General features: G+C 42.1%; 1 protein-coding gene across 1 annotated transcript in view; it reads left to right on the forward strand.

The window, feature by feature from the left end:
• DDX42 (DEAD-box helicase 42) overlaps window positions 1-26777 on the forward strand; it is a 48680-nt gene that overhangs the window by 4779 nt on the left and 17124 nt on the right. The window contains exons 2-6 of the mRNA XM_023193998.1: window positions 8735-8971; window positions 14203-14353; window positions 21035-21096; window positions 22587-22623; window positions 23463-23612. Coding sequence (XP_023049766.1) covers window positions 8751-8971; window positions 14203-14353; window positions 21035-21096; window positions 22587-22623; window positions 23463-23612 — 621 coding nt within the window. The 5' untranslated portion in view covers window positions 8735-8750. The remainder of the gene's footprint in view (window positions 1-8734; window positions 8972-14202; window positions 14354-21034; window positions 21097-22586; window positions 22624-23462; window positions 23613-26777) is intronic.

Below are 26777 nucleotides of genomic sequence, written 5' to 3' on the forward strand. Positions count from 1 at the left end.
TACTGGGCACATAACAAAATCATCAGTGGTTATTCATCAGTATAAAACAATGGATGTTATTACTAAGAACCAACTTAGGGTTGTTCTTTTTTAAGCAAATACTCAGTGAACTTTGTTTATGGCTCTGTTCAGCTAATTCTTTTCAAATTAGGTATTTCAAAGGGATTCTTTTTTAAATTTTTATTTTTTGGTACCCCAGCAGGAAATGAAGAAATATTTTTTAAGAGAAAAAATACAAAATACAGTTGAATTTTCCCAAGTATTTTTTTGTTTGTTTGTTTTTTGTTTTGTTTTGTTTTTTGAGACGCAGTCTCACTCTGTCACCCAGGCTGGAGTACAGTGGCGCGATCTTGGCTCACTGCAACCTCCACCTCCCGGGTTCAAGTGATACTCTTGCCTCAGCCTCCCAAGTAACTAGGATTACAGGCGCCCACCACCACGCCCAGCTAATTTTTGTATTTTTATTAGAGACGGGGTTTCACCATGTTGGTCAGGCTGGTCTCGAACTCCTGTGTGTTTGTATTTTAGAGACTGAAGCCTATACAGCCTATTGCTCCCTCATAATTTGTTTAAAATAACCTAAAAATACATGTGCTCATTTCATGGTTTTATTTTTTTTTATAGTAAAAGACATGTCAGCAGCATTGTACTTAATGTCCATTATTATTTATTATCTTCCAGAGAGGGTCTGGCTCTGTCGCCCAGACTGGAGTGCAGTGGCATGATCTCGGCTCACTGCAACCTCTGCCTCCTGGGTTCAGACCATCCTCCCACCTCAACCTCCCAAGTAGCTGGGACTACTGGTGCACGGCACCATACCTGGGTAATTTTTGTATTTTTTGTAGAAACCAAATTTTGCATTGTTGTCCAGGCTGATCTCAAACTCCTAAGCTGAAGCCATCCTCCTGCCTTGGCTTCCCAAAGTGCTGGGATTGCAGTTGTGAGCCACTGTGCCTACCTCATTTTGTTGTTTTGCTGCTATAACCACCATCTAGCCACAGAACACTTTTCATCTTGTAAAACTGAAATTCTATACCCATTAAACAATAACACCCTATTCTCCCCTCCTCCCAGCCCCTGGCAACCACTCTTCTACTCTGTGTGTCTGAGTTTGACTATTCTAGGTATCTCTTTTTTTTTCTTTTTTCTTTTCTTTGTAGAGATGGGGTCTCGCTGTGTTGCCCAGGCTGATCTCAAACTGGCCTCAAGCCATCCTCCTGCTTCCCAAAGTACTGGGAATATAGGCGTAAGCCACTGCACTTGAGTCTTTTATTTTTTTAGTAACCAAATAGAAATTTGGGTGGCTATCTTTTGCTTCTTCTATCAGCTGTACTCCCACAAACCTCTGTGATTGTCAGGGTTCAGTAGCCATAACACTACATGGTTTAATAGTAGGAAAAACTGCCTGGCACAGTGGCTCACGCCTGTAATCTCAGCACTTTGGGAGGCCGAAGCTGGCAGATCACCAGAGGTCGGGAGTTTGAGAGCAGCCTGACCAACGTGGAGAAACCTCATCTCTACTAAAAATACAAAATTAGCCAGGCATGGTGGCACATGCCTGTAATCCCAGCTACTTGGGAGGCTGAGGCAGGAGAATCACTTGAACCCGGGAGTCGGAGGTTGCGGTGAGCCAGGATTACGCCATTGCACTCCAGCCTGGGCAACAAGAGCGAAACTCTGTCTCAAAAAAAAAAAAGTAGGAAAAACTGTTCTCAAGAGACTAAGTAATGATACATTGAGGATGATCTGGCTTAGATTTAATCAGGAAGGGTGGATAGCTAGATGACAAGGTTTGTAGTAATAAAAGACGGTTTTCACAAATACTGGGATGAATTTTGGAGAGCCTGAATACATGATATTTATTCATACAGCAAAAGTTTTTGAGTACTACACAGACACCAAGGATATAGTGCTGGACAAATTGAGCAAAGTCCATGCCTTCATGGAGCTAGCATTCTACTCAGGGTATATAGAAAGTACAGTTGCTTGGTCTTCCTAGAGTCAGTAATTGAGGGGAAATGGGCTGTGTGTTCTAGATGAGCTAGGGAAAGGATTGCTTTTGCATCTTGTTAAGTCTGAGAGCCGTTAAGCAACTATCACCTGCCCAAGGTCTCACTGGCTGCCTGTTTGTGGCAGGAGTTGATTTGCTGCTTTTGTAATATGAACCTTTTGATTATTTGGTAGGGCTGATTTATATTCATACTTATTCTTTTCACTCCTTCTCTCCAGTTTTGGGGGAAGAGTGAATTACTTCTGTTAAAAGTTTTGATTGTGTCTGGTCTTCTCTGGAAATCCTATGATTTTTTTTCTGTCATCTTGCATCTTCAGTTTTTCAGATTTTACTGGTTTTTCCCCTTTAGCATATAAACATACATATATTTCTTTAAAAAATAAAATTTCTGTAGTTAATGCTTCACTTTTTCCTTCCTTTCATTGATAAACAGCCTACAAAGTACTTTTGACTCCTCTTGACCTAGTCTTCATCTTCTACCACTTACTTGCCACTCAGGTACTCCTCAGCCCTGTCCCTACTGCTCCATTGAAACTGCTTTCACTGATGACTCTTGGTTGCATATACGACAGAAGCATTTTCGTTCTTTTTGTTTTGTTTTTTTGAGAGAGTCTTGCAGTCTTGCCCAGGTTGGAGTGCAGTGGCACGATCTAGGCTCACTGCAAGCTCCGCTTCCTGGGTTCACACCATTCTCCTACCTCAGGCTCTGGAGTAGTTGGGACTACAGGCGCCCGCCACCATGTCCAGCTAATTTTTTGTATTTTTAGTAGAGACGAGGTTTCACCATGTTGGCCAGGCTGGTCTCAATCTCCTGACCTCGTGATCTGCCCGCCTCAGCCTCCCCAAAGTGATGGGATTACAGGTGTGAGCCACTGCGCTAGCGCATTTTAGTTCTTAACTTACCTGACTTCTCTTTAGTTTTCTGCCTATAGAGCTTCTCTCTCCTCACTCGTGTTCCTCCTTGTCTCCCCTTCCTTCCTTCCCTCTCTTCTCTTTTTTTCCCTTCCCCTATCCCTGTTCCATCTGAAGTTTCCATGTAAGCTTCTCTTTTCCTAAATAGTGATATACATTAAGAATTGTCTTACCGGGCTGGGCGGGGTGGCTCACGCTTGTAATCCTAGCACTTTGGGATGCTGAGACGGGCGGATCACGAGGCCAGGAGATCCAGACCATTCTGGCTAACACAGTGAAACCTCGTCTCTACTAAAAATACAAAAAATTAGCCGGGCCTGGTGGCAGGCGCCTGTAGTCCCAGCTACTGGGGAGGCTGAGGCAGGAGAATGGCGTGAACCCGGGAGGCAGAGCTTGCAGTGAGCCGAGATCATGCTACTGCGCTCCAGCCTGGGCAACGGAGCGAGACTCCGTCCCCCCAAAAAAAAAAAAAAAAAGAATTGTCTTACCAGCTGGGTGCAATGGATCACGAGGTCAAGACTTCAAGACCAGCCTGGCCAACATGGTGAAACCTGTCTCTACTAAAAATACAAAAATTAGCCGGGCATGGTGGTGTGTACCTATAATCCCAGCTACTCGGGAGACTGAGGCAGGAGAATTGCTTGAACCTGGGAGACGGAGGTTGCAGTGAGCCAGGATCATGCCATTGCCCTCCAGCTCTGGGCAACAGAGCAAGACTCCATCTTGGAAAGAAAAGAAAGAATTGTCCTAACCTCTTTTCTCACTCTGCATCGTCTCTCTGCTAGCTTATTTACATCAGTAACCTCAAATACAAACGGCTTACATCAAATCTGTAGCTCCACTCCAGACCCCTCTCCGCTTGGCATCTCTACTTAGCTCTCTCATAGATACTGAACTCACCTTCTACCTGGTTTTGCAAGCCTTCCTCTTTTAGCTTTCCATCTCCATTAGTGGCTCCACAATTCACCAATCTTTAAAGCCAGAGACTTCTGAAGTTATTCTAAACTCTTCTTAGCTTCCACACCAGTTACTGATCACACAATCCTAATGGATCTTTCCTCAGATGTCTAAATAAATAACTCAGATCCATCCCCCGTTTCTCCTTTCTCACGGGTGCTTTCTTAGTTCAGAATTTTGTTGCTTTATACCTGCATTGCTGCAACAGCCTCCTAACTACTTTCCTTGCCTCTACCATGAGTATCTCTCATTCTGTCTTTCAAAAACACTGATCTGAAAATTATTCTTCTGTGTAAAATTAACAATTCCTTGTAGCTGGTAGAATACAGTTTTGTATGGTACGTTGTTAGCATAGCCTTCTAAGCTGTTCATCTTGGCCCTGCCTGTCTTTCTGAACATGTGTCCTGAAAATTTCCCAAATGTCCTACTGAACTCTAGCTGCACTGAACTACTTCCTGTTCTCTGTCGTAGCACGTAACAGATCCTTCCATCTAAAATACCCTTCTTTAATGCTTCTTTGATCTAATGCCTCTTGAAATTTCAAAATTTAACATATCATCTCTCAGAACACTGCTATGCCTTTGCTCCCACTCATGGACCACCAGTGAATGCACTCTGTATAGTACGTCTGTTAGAACGCATCATGTTGTTTTCAGCTGCCTCAGACTACACTGTCTACTCCTTGAGAACAGGGACTGTATCTTTCATGTATGAATGCCTAGCACTTCGTATACTGTCTGACCTTCTCAGCAACCTTTCAGTAAACCATTGAAAGTTTTCCGGCTAGGAGATTGTGTGATTCTTAAAATCCACCTGAATGTAAAATGTCTTTACACTATCCTTTCTTTGTCTGCCTTCTTATCCTTATGGCTCATTAGCTCCTTGTTATACGTTGTATACACTAGGAAAAATGAGATTAAAATTGAACCCATCATTTTTGTTGCTTGGGAACAGCTCTTGGAAAGATAGGCTTATAGATTAGTTTAAAAATGTCAGATGCTAAAATTCTCTTGCTTGTAAAGATTCTTACTAAAGTTCATTGCACTGGAATTATGTTGATTCCCTGATTGAAGGAATCCCCTTATGGGATTCCTAAAGAAAGCAGATGAAGTTCAAGTAAACTAGTACTTACTAAATACATACCCTAGTCATTCTCACTGTTAGAGAAGGAGGTCCAAAATGAGTAAAGACAGTTTCTATCTGGAGTTAAGGGTCTAAGTGGAGATTGACGTGGTGTAATTCAAGTTTAATACTAAGCAGGCTGGGCGCTGTGGCTCACGCCTGTAATCCCAACACTTTGGGAGGCCAAGGTGGGTGGATTGATTGAGGTCAGGAGTTCAAGACCATCCTGGCTAACATAACGAAACCCCATCTCTGCTAAAAATACAAAAAATTAGCTGAGCCTGGTGGCACACGCCTGTAATCCCAGCTACTCGGGAGGCTGAGACAAGAGATCACTTGAACCAAGAAGGCAGAGGTTGCAGTGAGCCAAGATTGTACCCCTGCACTCCAGTGAAACTCTGTCTCCCAAAAAGCAGACAAAAAAAACCCTTAATACTAAGCAAACAACTAAGTGCTGGGTATAATAGCAGTTGAACAAAACCTATAAAGTGTATGTAGACAAGGGGCATAGAACAGTGTGTTTCTGATCTCTTCGACAATGTTACTATAATAAACAGCTTTTGGAATTTTTTTCCACCCTGGCTTTAAAGCTAGTGGAAATTAAAATTAAACATTTTAATTTTTCTTAGTAATGGTAAACAAAATAAAAATCAAATAATTGCTGTTAAACATTGTGATAAACAGCCTGTCAGCTGTCTCTGTATACGTAACTCATGGTTTTTACATAAATTAAATCATACTACCCACCTTGTTTTATGCTCTTATTTTACTCAATGTGTAATGGATACTTTTTCATAAATGTAAGTAGTAATTAAAATGTTTAGGCCAGGCAAGGTGGTGTGGGTCATGTCTGTTAATTTCAGCACTTTGGAAGACTGAGGTAGGAGGACTGCTTCAGGCCAGGATTTCGAGACCAGCCTAGGCAACATAGTGAGACCACAAAAAATTAAAATAAAAACCCAGGCATGGTGGCTCATGTTGTAGTCCCAGCTAGTCAGGAGGCTGAGGTGGGAGGATCCCTTGAGCCCAGGAGTTCATGGCTGCAATGAGCTGCAATCAGACCACTATACTGCATCCTGGGTGACAGCAAGAACTTGTCACAAAAAAAAATTTTTTTTTTTAACTCAGAATGCATTTTCCTTTTGAGCAATTGCATTTAAAAACTTGTTCCTAAGGAAATAATTGAAGGTATACACAAAGATGTAGCTATAATGATGTGTTTTGTAACATTATGTTACTAGTATTACACTGTAAAGTAGTGAAGAAATAGATATCTATTGACAAACAATATCACAGTATATCATTAGGTGAAGAAATCAGTAACTAAAATAGTATGTATAGTATGGTTTCAATTTTTAATATGTGTGTACGTACACACATGCATAGAAGTAGCAAAAAAACAGAACAAAACTACATATCTGGGAGAGGAAATTTCAGGTAATTTTAAATTTTGTTCTTTTTTGCTCTCTACTTTTCTGTAAAACTTAGGTAAATTGTATCATTAAAAAGGGTTTTTGGGGGCCGGGTGAAGGGACTCATGCCTGTAATCCCAGCACTTGGGGAGGCTGAGGCGGGTATATCACTTGAGGCCAGGAGTTCCAGACCAGCCTGGCCAGCATAGCGAAACCCCATCTCTACTAAAAATATAAAATATTAGCTGGACGTGGTGATGCACACTTGTAATCCCAGCTACCCAGGAGGCTGAGGCATGAGAATCACTAGAACCCAGGAGACAGAGGTTGCAGTGAGCCGAGATCGGGCCACTGCACTCCAGCCTGGGCGATACATTGAGACTGTCTCAAAAAACAAAAAAAATGTTTTTTGGGCCAGGTACAGTGGCTCATGCTTGTAATCCCAGCACTTAGGGAGGCAGAGGCAAGAGGGGGTCTTGAGGCTAGGAGTTTGAGACCAGCCTGGGCAACATCACAAGACCCTGTTCCTTAAAAAAAAAAAAAAAAGGTTTTTGGAGCCAAGACTAATGTAAGGTATTGTTTGTAAAGTGATTTTATCAATACACAAGAAATTTCTTTGTAATTCCTAACCACAGGCTAACTGAATACTTCAGGCAACATGTCAGTGAATCATAGTTTCTTCCTGGATAGTGTTTCTATTGGGCATTTGTTCAATAAATACATGGTTCATAGTACCTTTCCTTCAGTCATGAATACATAGATACTGTCTACAAATAACTGATCTTTTAAGTTTTTTTTTTTTTTTTGAGACGGAGTCTTGCTCTGCTGCCCAGGCTGGAGTACAGTGGCCGGATCTCGGCTCACTGCAAGCTCCGCCTCCCGGGTTTACGCCATTCTCCTGTCTCAGCCTCCCGAGTAGCTGGGACTACAGGCGCCCGCCTCGTCGCCCGGCTAGTTTTTTGTATTTTCTATTAGAGATGGGGTTTCACCGTATTAGCCAGGATGGTCTCGATCTCCTGACCTCGTGATCCACCCGTCTCGGCCTCCCAAAGTGCTGGGATTACAGGCTTGAGCCACCGCGCCCGGCCTAGATCTTTTAAGTTTTGATTCCTTGATTCTTCCAGATGTGATTACCAGAGGATAACCTCTAGTTTTTGGGGAGTCTTGGCTGATAGATAGCACCTCAGTCTTTCATATAAGGATGAAGATATTCAGTCTTTTTATATCTCCAGTGACCTAGCACATATCAGATTCCCCAAAATATTTTTTTATGAGTACTTTTGTCTGCTTAATAAGATGTTAATTAGCAGGAAAATCTTTTTGGAGGGGATAATATTAAATAATGCATTCCGGTTTACATTGAGTCCCCAATAAAATTAAAACAATTCCTTCAGTGTTTTAGAAAATATAATCATTTGTTGAGGCTAGCATGGTGTGTATCTGAAATACAATGTCAACGTTTGTGGTTTTTGTTTTTGTTTTTGTTTTTTTAAGAGACAGGATTTCACTATGTTGCCCAGGCTGGAATACAGTGGCTATTCACAGGCAGGATCATAGCACACTGTAACCTTGAACTCCTGGGCTCAAGCAGTTTCCCTGCCTCAGCTTCCTGAATAGCTGGGCTGGAAATGAATCTCTTAATGAGATGGATGGGATTTTCTTTTCTTTTCTTTTCTTTCTTAATATAAAAAGAGACAGTCTCTTTCTGTCACCCAGGCTTGAGTGCGGTGGCGTGATCATAGCTCAGTGTAATCTGGAACTCCTGGGTTCAAGTAGTCCTCCTGCCTAAGCCTCCCAAGTAGTTGGCATTACTGGCCTGGGCCACTCTCCTGACTACAATGTTATAGTTTTAATTGAGAAGCTAAAGTTTAAAATAAAATTTTAGGTGGAGGTTGGAAGAGACAGACAACTCAGTGGGGCTATACACCTATACACTTTTTTTTCCTTTTCTTTTCTTTTGTTTTCTTTTCTTTTTTGTTTTTGAGACGGAGTCTCGTTCTGTCGCCTGTGCTGTAGTGCAGTGGAGTGATCTCAACTCACTGCAACCTCCACTTCTCGGATTCAAGTGATTCTTCTGCCTCAGCCTCCCAAGTAGCTGGGACCACAGGCGTGTGCCACCATGCCTGGCCATTTTTTGTATTTTTAGTAGAGAAGGGGTTTCACCATATTGGCCAGGCTGGTCTCCAACTCCTGACCTCATGATCCACCTGCCTTGGCCTCCCAAAGTGCTGGGATTACAGGCGTGACCCACTGCGCTTGGCCCTTGGGGCTATACACTTTTTAAAGTTAAATTTATATTTGTGTATCTTATTCCTAACAGGTCAGTCATTGGCACCATGAACTGGAATAAAGGTGGTCCTGGCACTAAGCGAGGATTTGGCTTTGGAGGTTTCGCCATCAGTGCTGGGAAAAAGGAGGAACCCAAACTCCCACAGCAGTCCCACAGTGCCTTTGGGGCAACCAGCTCTTCTTCTGGATTTGGAAAGTCAGCTCCACCACAGCTTCCTTCTTTCTACAAAATTGGATCTAAGCGGGCCAACTTTGATGAAGAAAATGCGTAAGTGGTAATTCCTGGTAGTGTAGCAAAGTTTGGGCTTTGAGATATTCATTCTATCAGCAGAAATTGAGGCAAAGAAACTTTGTTTCTCAAATAATAATGACTTCTTAAGTTATGTGTCTTGCCAAATTCCATGTTCCTAATAAGTTAAATTATCGGGTTTACTCATTTGTAAGGAATGTAATACCTGTGGGGTTACTTATACCTTTACTCATTCGGTGTTACGTCCTACTGGGCTATTGCTCAATGTGGTATTAGGAGCCATTGAAACAGGCCAGGCATGGTGGCTCACACCTGTAATCCCAGCACTCTGGGAGGACGAGATAGGTGAATCATCTGACGTCAGGAGTTCGAGAACAGCCTGGCCAATATGGTAAAACCCTGTCTCTGCTAAAAATACAAAACATTAGCCAGGCGTGGTGGTGCACACCTGTTATCCCATCTACTCAGGAGGAGGCTGAGGCAGGAGAATCGCTTAAACCAGGGAGGCACAGGTTGCATTGAGCCAAGATGGCGCCATTGGACTCCAACCTAGGTGACAGAACCTAGGTGACAACAAGACTCCATTTCAAAAAAAAAAAAAGGCATTGAAACATAAATATGGCTGGAGAGTTTTATATAATTCATGTGGGTTTTGGTGGTCTCTCTTTTTTTTTTTTTTTTTGGAGGCAGAGTTTTGTTCTTGTCACCTAGGCTGGAGTGTAATGGTGCAATCTCGGCTCACTGCAACGTCCACCTCCCAAGTTCAAGTGATTCTCCAGCCTCAGCCTCCTGAGTAGGTGGGATTACAGGCATGCACTACCATGCCGGGCTAAGTTTTGTATTATTAGTAGAGATGGGGTTTCAGCATGTTGGCCAGACTGGTCTCTAACTCCTAACCTCCGGTGAACCACCTGCCTTGGCCTCCCAAAGTGCTGAGATTACATGCATGAGCTACTACGCCACATGAGCTACTGTGCCTGGCCTGGTGGTCTTTACTGCAGTCTTTTACTGACACCATATAAATTGTTTAGTAAACATAGGCAGTTGTCAGAATTGATGGAAATACAAGTTTGCTTCATCACCGTGTTAGCCACGATGGTCTCGATCTCCTGACCTCGTGATCCACCCACCTCAGCCTCCCAAACTGCCGGGATTACAGGCGTGAGCCACCAGGCCCGGGCTACATCTGAGTCTTTAAAACTATTATGTTGGAACATCTGATAGTGGTAGAAAAATCTACTCACGTTTTTCCCATAGTTCTCATAATTGGTAAATGCTTTTTACCAATTACCATTTTTAACTGGCTGATAGAATAATGTGGTTAGAAAAGGCTGGGATTTGAGGGGTTGAGTTCTAATTTCTATACAAAATATCTCTCTTTGCTGAATCTGAAGAAATCTCTTGTTGCTGTTATTTCCAAGCTGATTCTGACACTGCTTCACTGCTTGAGGGTGTTTTTGGTTTGTTTGTTTTTTTGAGATAGGGTCTCTGTCACCCGGGCTGGAGTGGAGTGGTGCGATCAAGGCTCACTGTAGTCTCAACCTCCCAGGCTAAAGCAGTTAAGCAGTTCTCCCACCTCAGCCTTCTGAGTCGCTGAGACTAGGCACATGCCACCACACCCTGCTAATTTTTTATTTATTTCTTTTTTCTTTTTTTTTTTCCCTTTTTTGAGATGGAGTCTTGTTGTGTCACCCAGGCTGGAATGCAGCGGCGCGATCTCGGCTCACTGCAACCTCCACCTCCCAGGTTCGAGTGATTCTCCTGCCTCAGCCTCCCATGTAGCTGGGATTACAGGTGCCTGCCACCACACCCAGCTGATTTTTGTATTTTTAGTGTAAGCGGGGTTTCACCAGGTTGGTCAGGCTGGTCTTGAACTCCTGACCTCAGGTGATCCACCCACCTCAGCCTCCCAGAGTGCTGGAATTAAAGGCCTGAGCCACCACGCCTGGCCAATTTTTTATTCTTTTGTAGAGACAGAATCTTGCTTTCTTGCCCAGTCTGGTCTGAAAGTCCTGGGCTCAAGTGATCCTCCCACTTTGGCCTCCCAAAGTGCTGGGATTATAGGCATGAGCCACTGCACCCAGCAGATTTTAATTGGAAAAAAAAGATTCTAAAAGACTGGAGTTTAATTTTTTTTTTTTTTTTGAGATAGAGTTTCAGTCTTGTTGCCCAGGCTGGAGTGCAATGGCGTGATCTCAGCTCACCGCAACCTCTGCCTCCTGGGTTCAAGCGATTCTTCTGCCTCAGCCTCCTTAGTAGCTGGAATTACAGACATGCGCCACCATGCCTGGCTAATTTTGTATTTTTAGTAGAGACGGGGATTCTCTGTGTTGGCCAGGCTGGTTTCAAACTCTCGACCTCAGGTGATCTGCCCACCTTGGCCTCCCAAAGTGCTGGGATTATAGGTGTGAGCCACTGCATCTGGTCAAAATATTTTGAAAGTACACAGCAGTATTTTAGAAAGCTGACATGTTATTTAGGAGTCAAATATACAAGTAGTGTTTAACTTTTAGCAAAGTCAGAAATTATTCTAAACAGCAGTTAACCAGTTCAGACTACTTTTTCATTAGTTAAATAGAACACACTATATACAGGAAACTGAGGTGGAAAGACCACTTGAGCCCAGGAGTCTGAGGCTGCAGATAGCTATGTTTGCATCACTGCACATCAGCCTGTATGACAGTGTGAGACTGTCTCTAAGAAAACAACCAACCACAAACCTACTATATGAATGAATATGCATGAGTAATATGTGTATATGTGTATGCTATATATTGACGCATGTATATTACGTTGTATAGTATATAGTGTGAATATGCTATTGCTACATTAGTGTACATAACAGTTACTATATAAAGGAGTTTGCATAAATATATATACTATATATTTTAGACAAGGCACAGTGGCTCACGTCTGTAATCCTGGCAGTTTGGGAGGCCGAGGTGGGTCTATCACTTGAGGTCACAAGTTTGAGACCAGCCTGGGCAACATGGTGAAACCCTGTCTCTACTAAAAATACAAAAATTGGTCCAGGCGCGGTAGCTCACGCCTGTAATCCCAGCACTTTGGAAGGCCGAGGTGCGCAGATCGCCTGAGGTCAGGAATTTGAGACCAGCCTGACCAACATGGCGAAACCCTATCTCTACTAAAAATACAAAAATTAGCTGGGTGTGGTGGCGGTGCATATAATCCCAGCTACTTGGGAGGCCGAGGCAGGAGAATCACTGGAACCCAGGAGGCAGAGGCTGCAGTGTGAGTTGAGATCATGCCACTGCACTCCAGCCTGGGCGACAGAGCAAGACTCCATCTCAAAAACAAAAAGACCACAAAAATTAACTGGGTGTGGTGGCGTGCACCTGTAATGCCAGCTACTTGGGAGGCTGAGGCAGGAGAATTGCTTGAACCTGAATGGTGGAGGTTGCAGTGAGTGCAGAGATCACGCCACTGCAAATGCAACCTGGGTGATAGGGCGAGGCTGTCTCAAAAACAAAAAAGTATATTAGTCTATATTATTGTTACATATAGTCATAGTATTACGTTAGTGTGTATATATTTGTGTGTGTGTAGCATAACAGTTTAAGTTTTTAAAATAATTCCTAGGAAGACTTGAAATGCTTTAACTTTTTAAACTGCAGTTATTTATTTAAACTAATATTTGGTTATATTACTATTTGATTTTGAGATAAAGTCTAAACAATGGTTTAGTTCATAAAGAGCTGTATTGACATCCTTTTCTGGAATGTTTGTTAAAGAGAAAATGATACCTTATGCAGCCTTTAAAAATGTCCTTTCTGGGCCGGGCGCGGTGGCTCAAGCCTGTAATCCCAGCGCTTTGGGAGGCCGAGGTGGGCGGATCACAAGGTCAGGAGAGCAAGACCATCCTGGCTAACACGGTGAAACCCCGTCTCTACTAAAAAGTACAAAAAACTAGCCGGGCAAGGTGGCGGGCGCCTGTAGTCCCAGCTACTCCGGAGGCTGAGGCAGGAGAATGGCGGGAACCCAGGAGGCGGAGCTTGCAGTGAGCTGAGATCTGGCCACTGCACTCCAGCTTGGGCGACAGAGTGAGACTCCGTCTCAAAAAAAAAAAAGTCCTTTCTGAATACTTAAGTAGTATCGTAAATTATTTTGGATTGAGCATGTATTTTCTTTTTTTTCCTCGTTTTTTGAGACAGAGTCTCGCTCTGTCGCCCATGCTGGAGTGTCGTGGCAGAATCTCAGCTCACTACAATCCCCACCTCCTGGGTTCAAGCAATTCTCCTGCCTCAGCCTCCCAAGTAGCTGGGATTACAGGCATGTGCCACCATGCCTGGCTAATTTTGTATTTTTAGTAGACACAGGGTTTCACCATGTTGGCCAGGCTGGTCTCAAACTCCTGACGTCAAGTAATCCACCTGTCTTGGCCTCCCAAAGTGCTGGGATTAGAGGTGTGAGCCACCACACCTGGCCTAAGCATTTATTTTCAGTTCTGGAAGTTTTCTGTTGGTCCCCAGAAAATAGCCCAGAATTTCTGAGGTTTTTGGTCTTTAAAAGAATATCTCAAGTTTTTATTAAGGGTTATAAAGAATAAACTGAATTTCTAATGTTTCATTAAGTTTCCTTTTGGCTGTGCGCTGTGGCTCTCGCCTGTAATCTCAGCACTTTGAAGGCTGAGGCGGGCAGATCACGTAAGGTAAGGGGTTCAAGACCAGCCTGGCCAACATTGTGAAACCCCTGTCTCTACTAAAAATACAAACATTAGCCAGGCATGGTGGCAGGTGCCTGTGATCCCAGCTACTAGGGAGGGCGAGGCAGGAGAATCGCTTGAACCCAGAAGGTGGAGGGTGCAGGGAGCCGAGATTATGCCATTGCACTCCAGCGTGGGCGACAAGCAAAACTCTATCTCAAAAAAAAAAAAAAAAAAACCGTTTTCTTTTTTCCCATAGCACAGCTCTTTAATATTTGTTATATTTATCTAACAATGATCAGTAAGTTTGTACTGAAAACTCTTCCGTTTTAACAACTGGGAGTATGATTTGACCATATACTATTGAAATGGAGAATCTCTTGTGATTACTTTTTTGTAATATTGAAATTTTGCATGTATTAAGTAGTACTTAATTAGTCATTAGCCAAAGCCTTGGAGGTCTTTAATTTGATCTACAGTAAATCTCGTAATAGTAAGATATACCATAATAAAAATTTTGTTAAATGAAAGATTTACTGACCCCAAAGTAAACATTCACTTTACCAGTTTGCATTCTAATTCTCAGCTATTTTGAAGATGAGGAAGAAGACTCTAGCAATGTTGATTTACCTTACATTCCTGCTGAAAACTCACCAACTCGCCAGCAATTCCATTCCAAGCCAGTGGATTCTGACAGTGATGATGATCCCTTGGAGGCATTCATGGCTGAAGTGGAGGCAAGTATCAGCATGTTTCATTAAAATATTTAGCAGTTAGAAATAGATCAAGCTAACTTAGTACTTCAAATCTTATTCAAAATTTGTTTTCTTGTCTTTTTTTTTTTTTTTTTTTTTGAGAATTTTGCTCCAGTAGTCGATAGTTGCGTATATCTACTTCCACTTGCCCTGTAGTACTTTTGCGATGGTTGGTGCCTAGAAATTTGAACTTAACCCGTGAACGTGGTAGCTCTAGACGTATATGTGTGTATGTGTTTTATTTTAATAATCTTAGCATATTCTTGAATGGAATTAGCATCTCATTCAATCTAGCATTTGTTAAGTACATATTTGTATAAGGTAATTAAACTTAAGGAACTTGCCAAAATTGTAAATTCTGTATTCTGTAGTTTTAAATGTTATTTCTTTATCAACATCCATGACCTCCCTGTAGAAATTTAACCTCACGACCACCTCCTTGAAACTCTTCTCACTAGGCTTTTGTGATTTTGTGTTACTTTCCTTTTTCATCTTTCTGACTTTTTTCTTTGGATTTGTTTTTGTTTTATTATTATTTACTTTTTATTGTGGAAAAATGTAAACACATACAAAGATAGAATAAAAAAATGAACCTTCATGTACCTTCAACGAACTTTATTAGTTAACAACTTTTGGCCGCTTTTGTGTTATCTAATCTCTCCCACCACCTATTCTTTCTTTCTTTTCTTTTCTTTTTTTTTCTTTTTTATTTTTTGAGACAAAGTCTTGCTCTGATGTGGGCTGGCTAGAATGTAGTGGTATGATCATGGCTTACTGCAGCCTCACACTCCTGACCTCAAATGGTCCTCCTGCCTCAGCCTCCTGAATTGCTGAGATTACAGGTGTGCACCACCATACCCAGCTAATTTTTAAAGTTTTTGTAGAGGTAAGGTCTTGCTTTGTTACCCAGATTGGTTTTGAACTTCTAACCTCAAGTGATCCTCTAGCCTCAGCCTCCCAAAGCACTTGGACCACAGGCATAAGCCACTGTGCCAAATCCAATTCTGTTTTGGATTATTTTAAAATCTCAGACATATAATTTTATCCATCAGTATTTCTCTGAGAACACTCTTAAAAATTGCAACCACTTGGCCGGGCGCGGTGGCACAAGCCTGTAATCCCAGCACTTTGGGAGGCTGAGACGGGCGGATCACGAGGTTAGGAGTTCTAGACCATCCTGGCTAACACGGTGAAACCCCGTCTCTACTAAAAAATACAAAAAGCCAGGCGAGGTGGCTGGCACCTGTAGTCCCAGCTACTCGGGAGGCTGAGGCAGGAGAATGGCGTAAACCCGGGAGGCGGAGCTTGCAGTGAGCTGAGATCCAGCCACTGCATTCCAGGCCGGGCGACAGAGCGAGACTCCTTCTCAAAAAAAAAAAAAATTGCAACCACCATATTATTGTTGCACCCAAAAAAACAAATCATTAAATATCCATCTGACTCTTATTTGTGATCCTTCTTGCCATCCTCCTCCAATTTTTCACATACAGAGATCACTTTACGGCTCTCTATATTGATTTACTATCTTCACTCTTTATATATTCCTTGGTGACCTCATTTACTTTTAAACTTTTCTGTGCATAGTTTACGTTTTTAGTCCCATCTTTCTCTTTGGTTTTGGTCCTGCTTTTCCGGAATTGTATTGGCCTTTTTTACATGTGTCCCACTGGTACCTTAAACTCTGTTCATCATCTTTTCCTCCTCAACAAGTCATTCTCTTATTTCTGTGAATGACATTAATGGTCACATAGTCACCTTAGCTTAAAACTGGCTTTAATTTCTTCCTTCACCACTGCCTCTTCATTTTTTTTTTTTTTTTTTTTTTTTTTTTTGGAGACAGAGTCTCACTCTGTCGCCCAGGCTGGGGTGCAGTGGCCGGATCTCAGCTCACTGCAAGCTCCGCCTCCTGGGTTTACGCCATTCTCCTGCCTCCTGACTCAGCCTCCTGAGTAGCTGAGACTACAGGCGCCAGCCACCTTGCCCGGCTAGTTTTTTTTTTTGTATTTTTTAGTAGAGACGGGGTTTCACCGTGTTAGCCAGGATGATCTCGATCTCCTGACCTCGTGATCCGCCCATCTCAGCCTCCCAAAGTGCTGGGATTACAGGCTTGAGCCACTGCGCCCGGCCGCCTCTTCATTTTTTTAGCAGATTATCAGGAATGTTTATTATTTAATTTAATCCTCAAAATAATTGTGGGAAATAGGCAGAAAAATGTATATATAAATAAAAATTTTTAACTGATAATAAAACTGAGCCCTAAGGTAATTCAAATCATTTGCCCCAAATCATATTGGTACTTAATGTGGCAGACCCGGAACTCAAATCTAATTTCTCTTGCTTAGTAGTCCTGAAGGTCTAGCTCTTTCCCATACATCATGCTGCCTTTCCTCTTCTCATTTGCCAAAATCTGTCAGTCTTTATAATAGCTCTTGTATCTGTTCTTTCCTTTCTGTTGCCACTGTAGCCATTCTACTTTACATCCTTGTAAATTTTCTCCCTGCTTTAGTCTCTCTGCTGTCTTATTAGGTAGTATACAGCTACAGGTTAATTAGACCAAAATATGTTTCTTTTCATGGTATTCTCCTTACTTAAAAACTATCACTTTAGATGACTGAACATGGTGGCTCATACCTATAACCCCAGCATTTTGGGAGTCCCTTGAGTTCAGGAGTTCAAAACCAGCCTAGGCAGCATAACAAGTGCCTGTCTCTACAAAAAAATAAAATTCAGCCAGGTTTGGTGGCATGCTGCTGTAGTCGCAGCTGCTTGGGAGGCTGAGGTTGTAGTGAGCCATGGTCATGCCACTACTCAGCCTGGATGACAAGGTGAGACCCTTTCTCAAGAACAAAATGAAACCAACAACTATCACTTTAGACTATGTGCCATAGCTCACACTTATAACCTCCAGCATTTTGTGGGGCCAAGGTGGGAAAATCACTTGAGGTTGGGCAGCATAGTGAGACCCTGTCTGTAAAAAAAGGAAAGAAAAAGAATTGGCCGGGCATGGTGGCTCACGTTTGTAATCCCAGCACTTTGGGAGGCCAAGGTGAGCGGATCAGGAGTTTGAGACCAGCCTGGCCAACATGGTGAAACCCCGTCTCTACTAAAAATACAAAAAAAATTAGCTAGGCGTGGTGGTGCACACCTGTAATCCCTGCTACTCGGGAGGCTGAGGCAGGAGAATCACTTGAACCTGGGAGACAGAGGTTACAGTGAGCTGAGATGGCGCCATTGCACTCCAGCCTGGCAATAGAGTGAGACGCCATCTCAAAAAAAGAAAAGAAAAGAAAAATTGTCACTTAATTGGTTCTGAAATCCTTTCAGATTCCTTAGTTACTTGTCTTCAGCCGAAATACACCTCTCCTCCAAGGAAGCAGGGAAAGAAATAATCCAAGATTATTCTGTTTTTGTTTGGCCTAGACATTGCTTTTTTAAAATGTGAGTCAACATTTTTAGTATCGGGATTTTGTCTAATAGTTCAGACTGTTGAACAATGGAAGATCTGGCAGTATACTAAGGCTGTGTTTTTGTGTGGCAGAAAGAGGCTATTGCTGAGCAAATGGCTGCCTACATTAGACAAGTCATGCTTTTCCTTGCTCACCATAGTTACATCAATCCCTGTTTTCTTCTTAACGTTGAGGCCACTGTTTATAGAACCATTTGTCATTTCTCTTGCACTGTAATTTTTCTTTTCTTTTGAGACGGCGTCTCTTGCCCGAGCCAGAGTGCAGTGGCACCATCACAGTTCACTGTAACCTCAAATTCCTAGGCTCAAGCGATCCTCCCGCTTCAGCCTCCCAAGTAGCCAGAACTACAGGTGCACACCACCACACTCGGCTAATTTTTAAAAAATGTTTTTTCCCAGGCTGGTCTCAAACTCCAAGCCTCAGGCAATCCTTCAACCTTGGCCTCTCAAAGTGGTGGAATTGTAGGTGTGGGTCTGTGCCCAGCCTCTGTATTGTAATTTTTCTTAGGGTGGAGAATTATGTTTCCGAACTTAGTTCTCTATCAGGTATCAGAAAACAAAAGACTCAGGGTAATATAAGAAAAATTAGAGTACATTTCTGTAGAAGAATATGGCTGCTTATTTATTTCCAGTTTGGTCTTTGAATTTCCCATCTGATTTACAACAACTTAAGTTACTTACTGAAGAATATACACCTAATAGGTGGCTGAGCCAAAGTTCACCTCCAAACACCATATTCCTTATGCAGTATCATTCTGTATCTGAGTTCTTACAGTGTTGTATATTTCTACCACTTACCAAGCTGTACAGGATACTTACCAAACACCCAGACTATTCAGGGCATATATGTGTCTTGCAGCGTAGTAGGTATTTAGTTAATATGTTAAGTGAATTGAGGTCAGTAGATCGAGACCATCCTGGCTAACATGGTGAAACCCCATCTCTACTAAAAATAAAAAAAATCAGCCAGGTGTGGTGGCATGCGCCTGTAGTCCCAGCTACTCGGGAGGGCGAGACAGGAGGATCACTTGAACCCGGGAGGCGGAGGTTGCAGTGAGCCGAGATCGCGCCACTGCACTCCAGCTTGGGCGACAGAGTGAGACTCAGTCTCAAAAAAAAAAAAACAAACAAAACTGTTAAGTGATTTACCCTAGGAGTAAAGGCAGTAAATGAATTGTCATCTTTGAGATGTCTTGTATGCGTTGTTTTCTTCTTCATCTTCTGAGATACGAACATTTCCTCATGGGCTACGTTTCCCAGAGAATCTGGTCTTATTATTTCTTGAGAGATCCCTAGTGATGAATTAAAAAAAAAATTAGCTCTTGATTTTCCAGGTTTAAATGTAGATTTATGGTAATACAAACTGGCATAGCCCTTTCTGAGTGAGAGTATCCAAGAATGGGCTAAATTATTTTGCTTGGCATTTTTTTTTTGTTCATTTGTTTGTTTTTGTTTTTTTGGGGGATGGAGCTTTGCCCTTGTTGCCCAGGCTAGAGTGCAATGGCGCAATCTCAGTTCACCACACCTTCCGCCTCCTGGGTTCAAGCGATTCTCCTGCCTCAGCTTCCTGAGTAACTGGGATTACAGGCATGCACCACCATACCCGGCTGATTTTGTATTTTTAGTAGAGACGGGGTTTCTCCATGTTGGTCAGGCTGCTCTCGAACTCCCGACCTCAGGTGATCTGCCCGCCTTGGCTTCCCAGGTTGGTGGGATTACAGGCGTGAGCCACTGCACCCAGCCCAGATGTCAAATTTTATAGAAAGTATTAACTTTTCTAGTGCTTGAACTAGATGAAGATTTATTTTTAGCCAGTGTTCTGAAAAAGGATTTATGTAGGCTTAAACAATATGTTCTACCACTGTTGGTGACCTGTTTCTTAATGTTACGTTGCTTATGTCATCTTCAGTTTATAGTCTTAAATATATCTTATAGCTGGTTCAGTCCTCTGAGAAGTAGGTTGTTTGTATGCAGCGCTTCTCTTTAAAACAATTTCTCTTCATGAGGAACATTTGGTTTGATGGAACACCTGATCATGCCACAGTATGTATAGTGGCATTTTAAAAAATCTGAGATTGCCAGAAAAACTCATCGTGCTTTTATAGTGAGGAAAAGTTGTGTAGAATGTGAGAAAAATCATTTAATTCTTCTGACCGTGATTTTCAAATGTATAATACAAAGGATTAATTTTGATCAGTGATCATCAATTTGCGGTATATAAAAATTGCCTAGGCCGGGCACAGTGGCTCACACCTGTAATCCCAGCACTTTGGGAGGCAAGGCGGGTGGATCACCTGAGGTCAGGAGATCGAGATCATCCTGACCAACATGGAGAAACCCCATCTCTGCCAAAGATACAAAATTAGCTGGGCATGGTGGTGCATGCCTGTAATCCCAGCTACTCAGGAGGCTGAGGCAGGAGAATCGCTTGAACCTGGGAGGAGGAGGTTGCTGTGAGCCAAGATGATGCCATTGCGCTACAGCCTGGGCAACGAGAGCGAAACTCCGTCTCAAAAAAAAAAAAGAATTGCCTATGAAAAATGTAAAAACTACCCACATGTAACTCACTCACTCCAGCCCCAAGGATTCTGATTTAGTAGGTGTAGGGCAAACTTTTCAGTCTTGAGACTATTGTCATTTGGTGCTGAATGATTATTTGTTGTGGGGCTGTCCTGTGTATTGTTGAATGTTTAGTAGCCATCCTTGGCCTCTACAAACCAGTACCATCAGCTGTACCACCCCCAAAATTAAAAATGTCTCCAGTCATTGCCAGATGTTACCAAGGGGCAAAATTGTCCCAGATTGAGAGCCACCTTTCCAGAGTCAGATGTTTGTGGTCTTAAGCTACACTTTGAGGAAGGCTGATCTGCCTGAATTGAAAGCACTTTACATCTGTAATTTTATCACTAGCTTAAAGCAGCTAAAGGTTATGTATTTGTGAAGCAAGCATTTTTGTTCATTTTTCCATGTGTGGCACATTATTACAGATAAAAATTGTGCAGTCCATATACAGCGAAGTTTATAGAGCATTTAGTTATTTCTCTTTGAAAAATAATTGTCAGAATGCAATTTGATGGCATCAAAATGCACTTGTCAAACACATGGCTAAAGCTATTATGGCACTTGTTCCGATCTAAAAATTGTTTCTTTCAGTGTTTTTAGTTGATGTCATTCTATACAGCCTTTTGTTTTATTAGGATCAGGCAGCTAGAGACATGAAGAGGCTTGAAGAAAAGGACAAGGAAAGAAAAAACGTAAAGTAAGTTGTTTTCTTCTCCTTCACAAAGGTTACATGAAAACCGCTAAAGTATTGCAAAGCCTATTCCCCCAAAGTTTATAGAGAGAAAATATTGAAGTACGCTTGTGTACTTGAAGTTACTCCTGTATCTTGAATACTTTTTTAAGAATAGAGATGGTAACAGTCTTTGCATTTGGAATAATTGAAAAGCATTCAGTTTGGCAGAATAGTATTTGGTCTTTGACTATAAATAGTTGTTTAGTAAACACAAGGAATGAATTATAGTAGAGTTTAGGGAGCATAATTACTAAAATTTGGGCTCATTGTTCTGAGTTTGTCTCATAATTAATATAAAATAGGTTAATGCCTATATGGTTGATTATGAGAAGTAATGGCAACTGTATCATGAAAACTATGTACAGTTGAACCTTTGAACAACACAGGTTTGACTGCATGAGTCCACTCATGGGGATTTTTTTCAGCCAACACAGATGAAAAAATAATATTCACAGTATAAAAACCTGTGTATAAGGAGGGCTGTAATAATACCTAATTTTATTTAGGGAGTGACGTTGTGCTGTAGCAGCCGTAGTCAGAACTTGAAGTACTTTATTTTCTGGGAAAGAGAAGTCTACTCTTTGCCTTGATAAATAAACTCCTAAGGCTTTTTCTGCCAGGCATGGTTGGACTTTTTTCTCCCTGTGCTTGGCCATCAGTGCTTCAGTCCCTTACCAGGGTTTCTGTTCCGTATGGAGATTTAGCTGTGGTTTTGGTATTCACTGTATGTCGTATCCCCTTCCACCTGCCCTACACTGGTGGTGTTGCTTGCTGGTTGCCTTAGGAATAGCAAGTGCGCTAGGTTAGGTAGAAAGTCTGATTAGAAACAGATGGTTGTGGGAACTGAGCAACCATATTTTCTCTATAGCTCCTGAGAGATACAGCAAGTGGTGATGATCCCCTTCTCCGTGTGAGCTGTTTAATGAGAGTTTTATTCCCAAATTCGTAAAGGAGTTAATGTAGTTTTCTCTCTGTCCCCATCCCTAAGGTAACTGCTTTTGTCTGAAAACCATTTACCCTAGAACTAGAAATTTTGGGGACAATAAGAAGGTTGGGACCTTCTTTCTAGTATATGACAAATCCAATGTTTTTTTTTCTTTTTAGTATGAAATGCTTTTCACAACCGCATTGTTTGTTGTATGGATTCACAAAACTAGGACCATTTGCTATCTGTCTTCAGAAGGTTTTTACATCTGATATTCTTGTTGGTAACCACTGTTTCTAGGGGTATCGTATCATCCCATTTAAAAGAAATGCAAACTGCAGATTATAGAGTGAAGCTACACACATATATATAATGGGTGGATAGTTTACAGTGTGCTCATTGCTGCTTTGTTATTGTTAGTGTTGAGAGTTCCTGTGCTGTGTGGAATTCAACACTAATCTGCTGTAAGAATGGAGCTGGGTATGTGGAACATTTGCAGGGAAGTTTGTTTCTCCGCTTGTTTTTCCAGGGGTATTCGAGATGACATTGAAGAGGAAGATGACCAAGTGAGTTCCTATGCAGTATTTCTATCTTTTATTTTTATCCACAAAGTCTATACTGAGGACAAGCTAGGGCTTGCCTTCCACTCAAAATGGCCATTCCTGACATTCAGCAAGGAATGTCATTTGATTTGCTCCTCTTGTACCTGTGTGACCAATTGGTAATACATAGATTCACATGGCTTTCCCCCATATTGAAGATGGAATTTTTGATCAACTATGACATCCAAAGCAGATACGAGCTTTATTCAGCTTGCTTCTTTTTAAATCCAAAATTAATGTTTATTCTGATAAATCAAATAGTAGAGTAGTGTGGGATCTATGGATGGCCTCTGGTAACATCTAACCTCTACCTCTTAGAGTCCTGTTTGTGGTTCTTGTATTTCAAGCTGGAACTTTAATGACTGTCCATTAGTCTTTTTTTCCCCATTGTTCAGTTGCGGAGTGATGAGAATCAGAGTGAGTGTTAGCCCTTTCCAGGTTTGTGACCTTTCTAATTAGTGTTAACTTCCAAACTTGGATTGTTAAAGCCACAGCATGTGTTCTACGGCTCTGGGCAGGGTTAGTAGACACCCCACTCCAGGAAGGCTGTGGAACAGACAGATTTGTAAGTCTTCTATTAAACAAGTTGCACCATTTAGTAGTGCTAACTGTTTAATTCATTTCTTCTGATTGTTCTTCTAAATATTGCTATTATTAAAGGAATCATTGCTAGTAAGGGTCTTGCCTTACTTGGTAGGTATTTTAACTGTGCAGTCATCTGGTACACTGTGTGCACTAATCACAGGAGCAGAAACATTCTCAGTTGTACTTGGGTGTGATTATGTTCTTGTGCTTTCCTGCAGGAAGCTTATTTTCGATACATGGCAGAAAACCCAACTGCTGGTATGGTTCAGGAGGAAGAGGAAGACAATCTAGAATATGATAGTGACGGAAATCCAATTGCACCTACCAAAAAAATAATTGATCCTCTTCCCCCCATTGATCATTCAGAGGTATGGTATTTCTTGCTGAATTTTACTCTTGTTTCAAGCTGATACTTTACTTCAGCTTTAACATTTAGATTTTCCCGGTACTGGAATACTCTTACATCATGAGCGTATGCATCTTGTCATCTCTACTGGTTGAGCCACAAATTCCATGAGGCTTTATAGCCTATCTTGTTCAAAAGTATAGCCGAATCACTTACATTTGACTTCAGAATTAAAACTTTTTTTTTCAAGTAATTGTACTTGTTTTCCAGAACCAATACTTAACATCTCTCTCTCTCTTTCTCTCTTTTTTCTCTTTCTCTTTCTTTCTTTCTCCCCTTCCCTTTCCTTCCTTTCTTTCCTTCCTGCCTTCTCTTCCCTTTCCTCCTTCCTTCCTTCCTTCCTTCCTCCCTCCCTCCCTTCCTCCCTCCCTCCCTCCCTCCCTCCCTTCCTCCCTTCCCTTCTTCCCTTCTTCCCTCCTGCCCTCCCTCCCTCCCTCCGTTCCGTTCCCTTCCCTTCCCTGTCACCCAAGCTGGAGTGCAGTGGCACGATCTCAGCTCACTGCAACGCTGCCTCCTGGGTTCAAGCAATTCTGCCTGCCTCAGCCTCCCGAGTAACTGGGATTACAGGTGCCCACTACCATGCCTGGCTAATTTTTTAAAAATATTTTTGGTAGAGACGGGGTTTCGCCATGTTGGCCAGGCTGGTCTTGAACTCCTGACCTCAGGTGATTCCCCTGCCTCTGCCTCCCAAAGCACTGGAATTATAGGCGTGAGCCACCACAGCTGGCCGTGACATCTTTCTTTCAAACTGGGAATGCTTGGGGCCTGTGTTTACTGGTTGTTGTTGTTGTTGTTGTTGCTATATTGCCCAGACTGGCCCCAAACTCCTGGACTCAAGCAATCCTTTCACTTCAGCCTCCTGAGTAGCTGGGACTATAGGTGCATGCCGCTGCACCTGGCATGCATTTTTTTTTGTTTGTTTGTTTTTTTCCAGATGGAGTCTTGCTCTGTTACCCAGGCTGGAGTGCAGTGGCTCAGTCTTGGCTCACGGCAGTCTCTGCTTCCCAGGTTAATTTTTAGTAGAGATGGGGTTTTACCATGTTGACCAGGCTGGTCTCAAACTCCTGACCTCAAGTGATCCGCCCACCTTGGCCTCCCAAAGTGCTGGGATTACAGATGTGAGCCACTGTGCCCGGCCACATTTGTTTTTTTAATTGCTATGAATTTTTACTGTTGGTCCCAGATCTGGGGCAGATGAGAGGCTATTTCTTCAAAGTGGAACCAGTAATTACAGGATCCTTAAGGAATGAAGACATCAGTATACCCACTTGAAAAAATACCAGTGTTTCATCCAGGTTAAATATCAGCCGAGATCTCACATATACTAATGATTCTAGATCTAGAGCAGTGGTTCTCATTGTGGACCAAGAACCCCTTTCAGGGAGCCTACAGAGTCCAAACACTTTTCATTATACCAAGATTATTTTCCTTTGTTACTGCATCAACATTTGCGTTGTTGGTGTAAAAGTAGTGATAAGTAAAACTGCTGATGCCTTAGCGTGAATCAAGCCAGTGGCACCAAACTGTTCTAGTAGGCATGTTCTCCGTTCTGAGACCATTGCAGTTAAAAAAAAAAAAAAATCCAGTTTCACTCAAGAATGCCCTTATGAAACAGTAAAAATTATTAAAATCATGACCCTAGATCTACATGTCTTTTTATTCTGTGTGATAAAATGGGAAGTACGCATAAAGCATTTCTGTTGTGTACCAAAATATGATAGCCATTTCAAGGAAAAGCACTTAATGTGTTTGAGTTGTAAGGTGAACTAGCTACTTTTTTTCATAGAACACCACTTTCACTGGACAAAATCAATGACACTTCAAGGAAAACAATTGAAAGTGTTTATTACCAATGATAGACATTCAAGTTTTCGGCCAGAAGCTCACGCCTGTAATTTCAGCACTTTGGGAGGCTGAGGTGGGTAGATCGCTTGAGCTCAGGAATTTGAGATAAGCTGGGCAACTTGGTGAAACTCCATCTAAATTTTGTTTTTTAATAACAAAATTCAGGCCGGGTGCGGTGGCTCACGCCTGTAATCCCAGCACTTGGGAGGCCGAGGCAGGTGGATCACCTGAGTTCAGCAGTTCAAGATCAGCCTGACCACCATGGAGAAACCCTGTCTCTACTAAAAATACAAAATTAGCTGGATATGGTGGCACATGCCTGTAATCCCAGCTACTCGGGAGGCTGAGGCAGGAGAGTCACTTGAATCCAGGAGGCGGAGGTTGCAGTGAGCTGAGATCATGCCATTGCACTCCATCCTGGGCAATAAGAGCAAAACACCATCTCAAAAAAAAAAAAAAAAAAAAAAAAAAAGTCAAGCTTTCAAGCAAAACTTAGAATTTGGAAAATTATATCTACCACAGTAGGCTTGATAGCTTTTCAGTACTTAAAGACCATTGTGACAAAATTGATGGTGGTATTAATAACTGATTTTTAATATAATGAAATGTGTTAACATTTGGATGATCTGTATATAACCTCGGTGAACCAATATTTTCCAGATGATCTACATATGACATTACAAAGTCAAGCATGGATGAAAGCTCAACTCAAAATACATGATAGACAAATGGATTATAATGTTACAGAGTGTAAAAACTTCAGTAATATGGTTTCTGATTACACAATGAAAATAACTTTTAGGAAATGACCACTTGTGAAGTTTTAGTGTAAAATAAAAAGTATCTGAAAAGGGCTGGATGCAGTGGCTCGTGCCTATAATTCCAGCACTTTGGGAGGCCAAGGCGGGCAGATCACTTGAGGGCAGGAGTTCAAGACCAGCCTGGCCAACATGGTGAAACCCCATCTTTGGGATTGGTGGCAGGCATCAGTAATCCCAGCTACTTGGGAGGCTGAGGCAGGGGAATCACTTAAATCTTGGAGGAGGAGGTTGCAATGAGCTGAGGTTGTGCCACTGCACTCCAGCCTGAGCAACAGAGGAGACTCCATCTCAAAAAAAAAAAACAAAAAAACACGTATCTGAAAAGGCTACTAAAATACTCTCCTCCCTTTTTCAACTACGTATTTTTTCTTTTCTTTCTTTGAGATGGAGTCCTGATCTGTCACCCAGGCTGGAGTGCAGTGACGCGACCTTGGCTCACTGCAACTTCCTCCTCCTCCCAG

The sequence above is a fragment of the Piliocolobus tephrosceles genome, chromosome 16 (genome assembly GCF_002776525.5).
Source record: "Piliocolobus tephrosceles isolate RC106 chromosome 16, ASM277652v3, whole genome shotgun sequence".
Taxonomy (NCBI): domain Eukaryota; kingdom Metazoa; phylum Chordata; class Mammalia; order Primates; family Cercopithecidae; genus Piliocolobus; species Piliocolobus tephrosceles.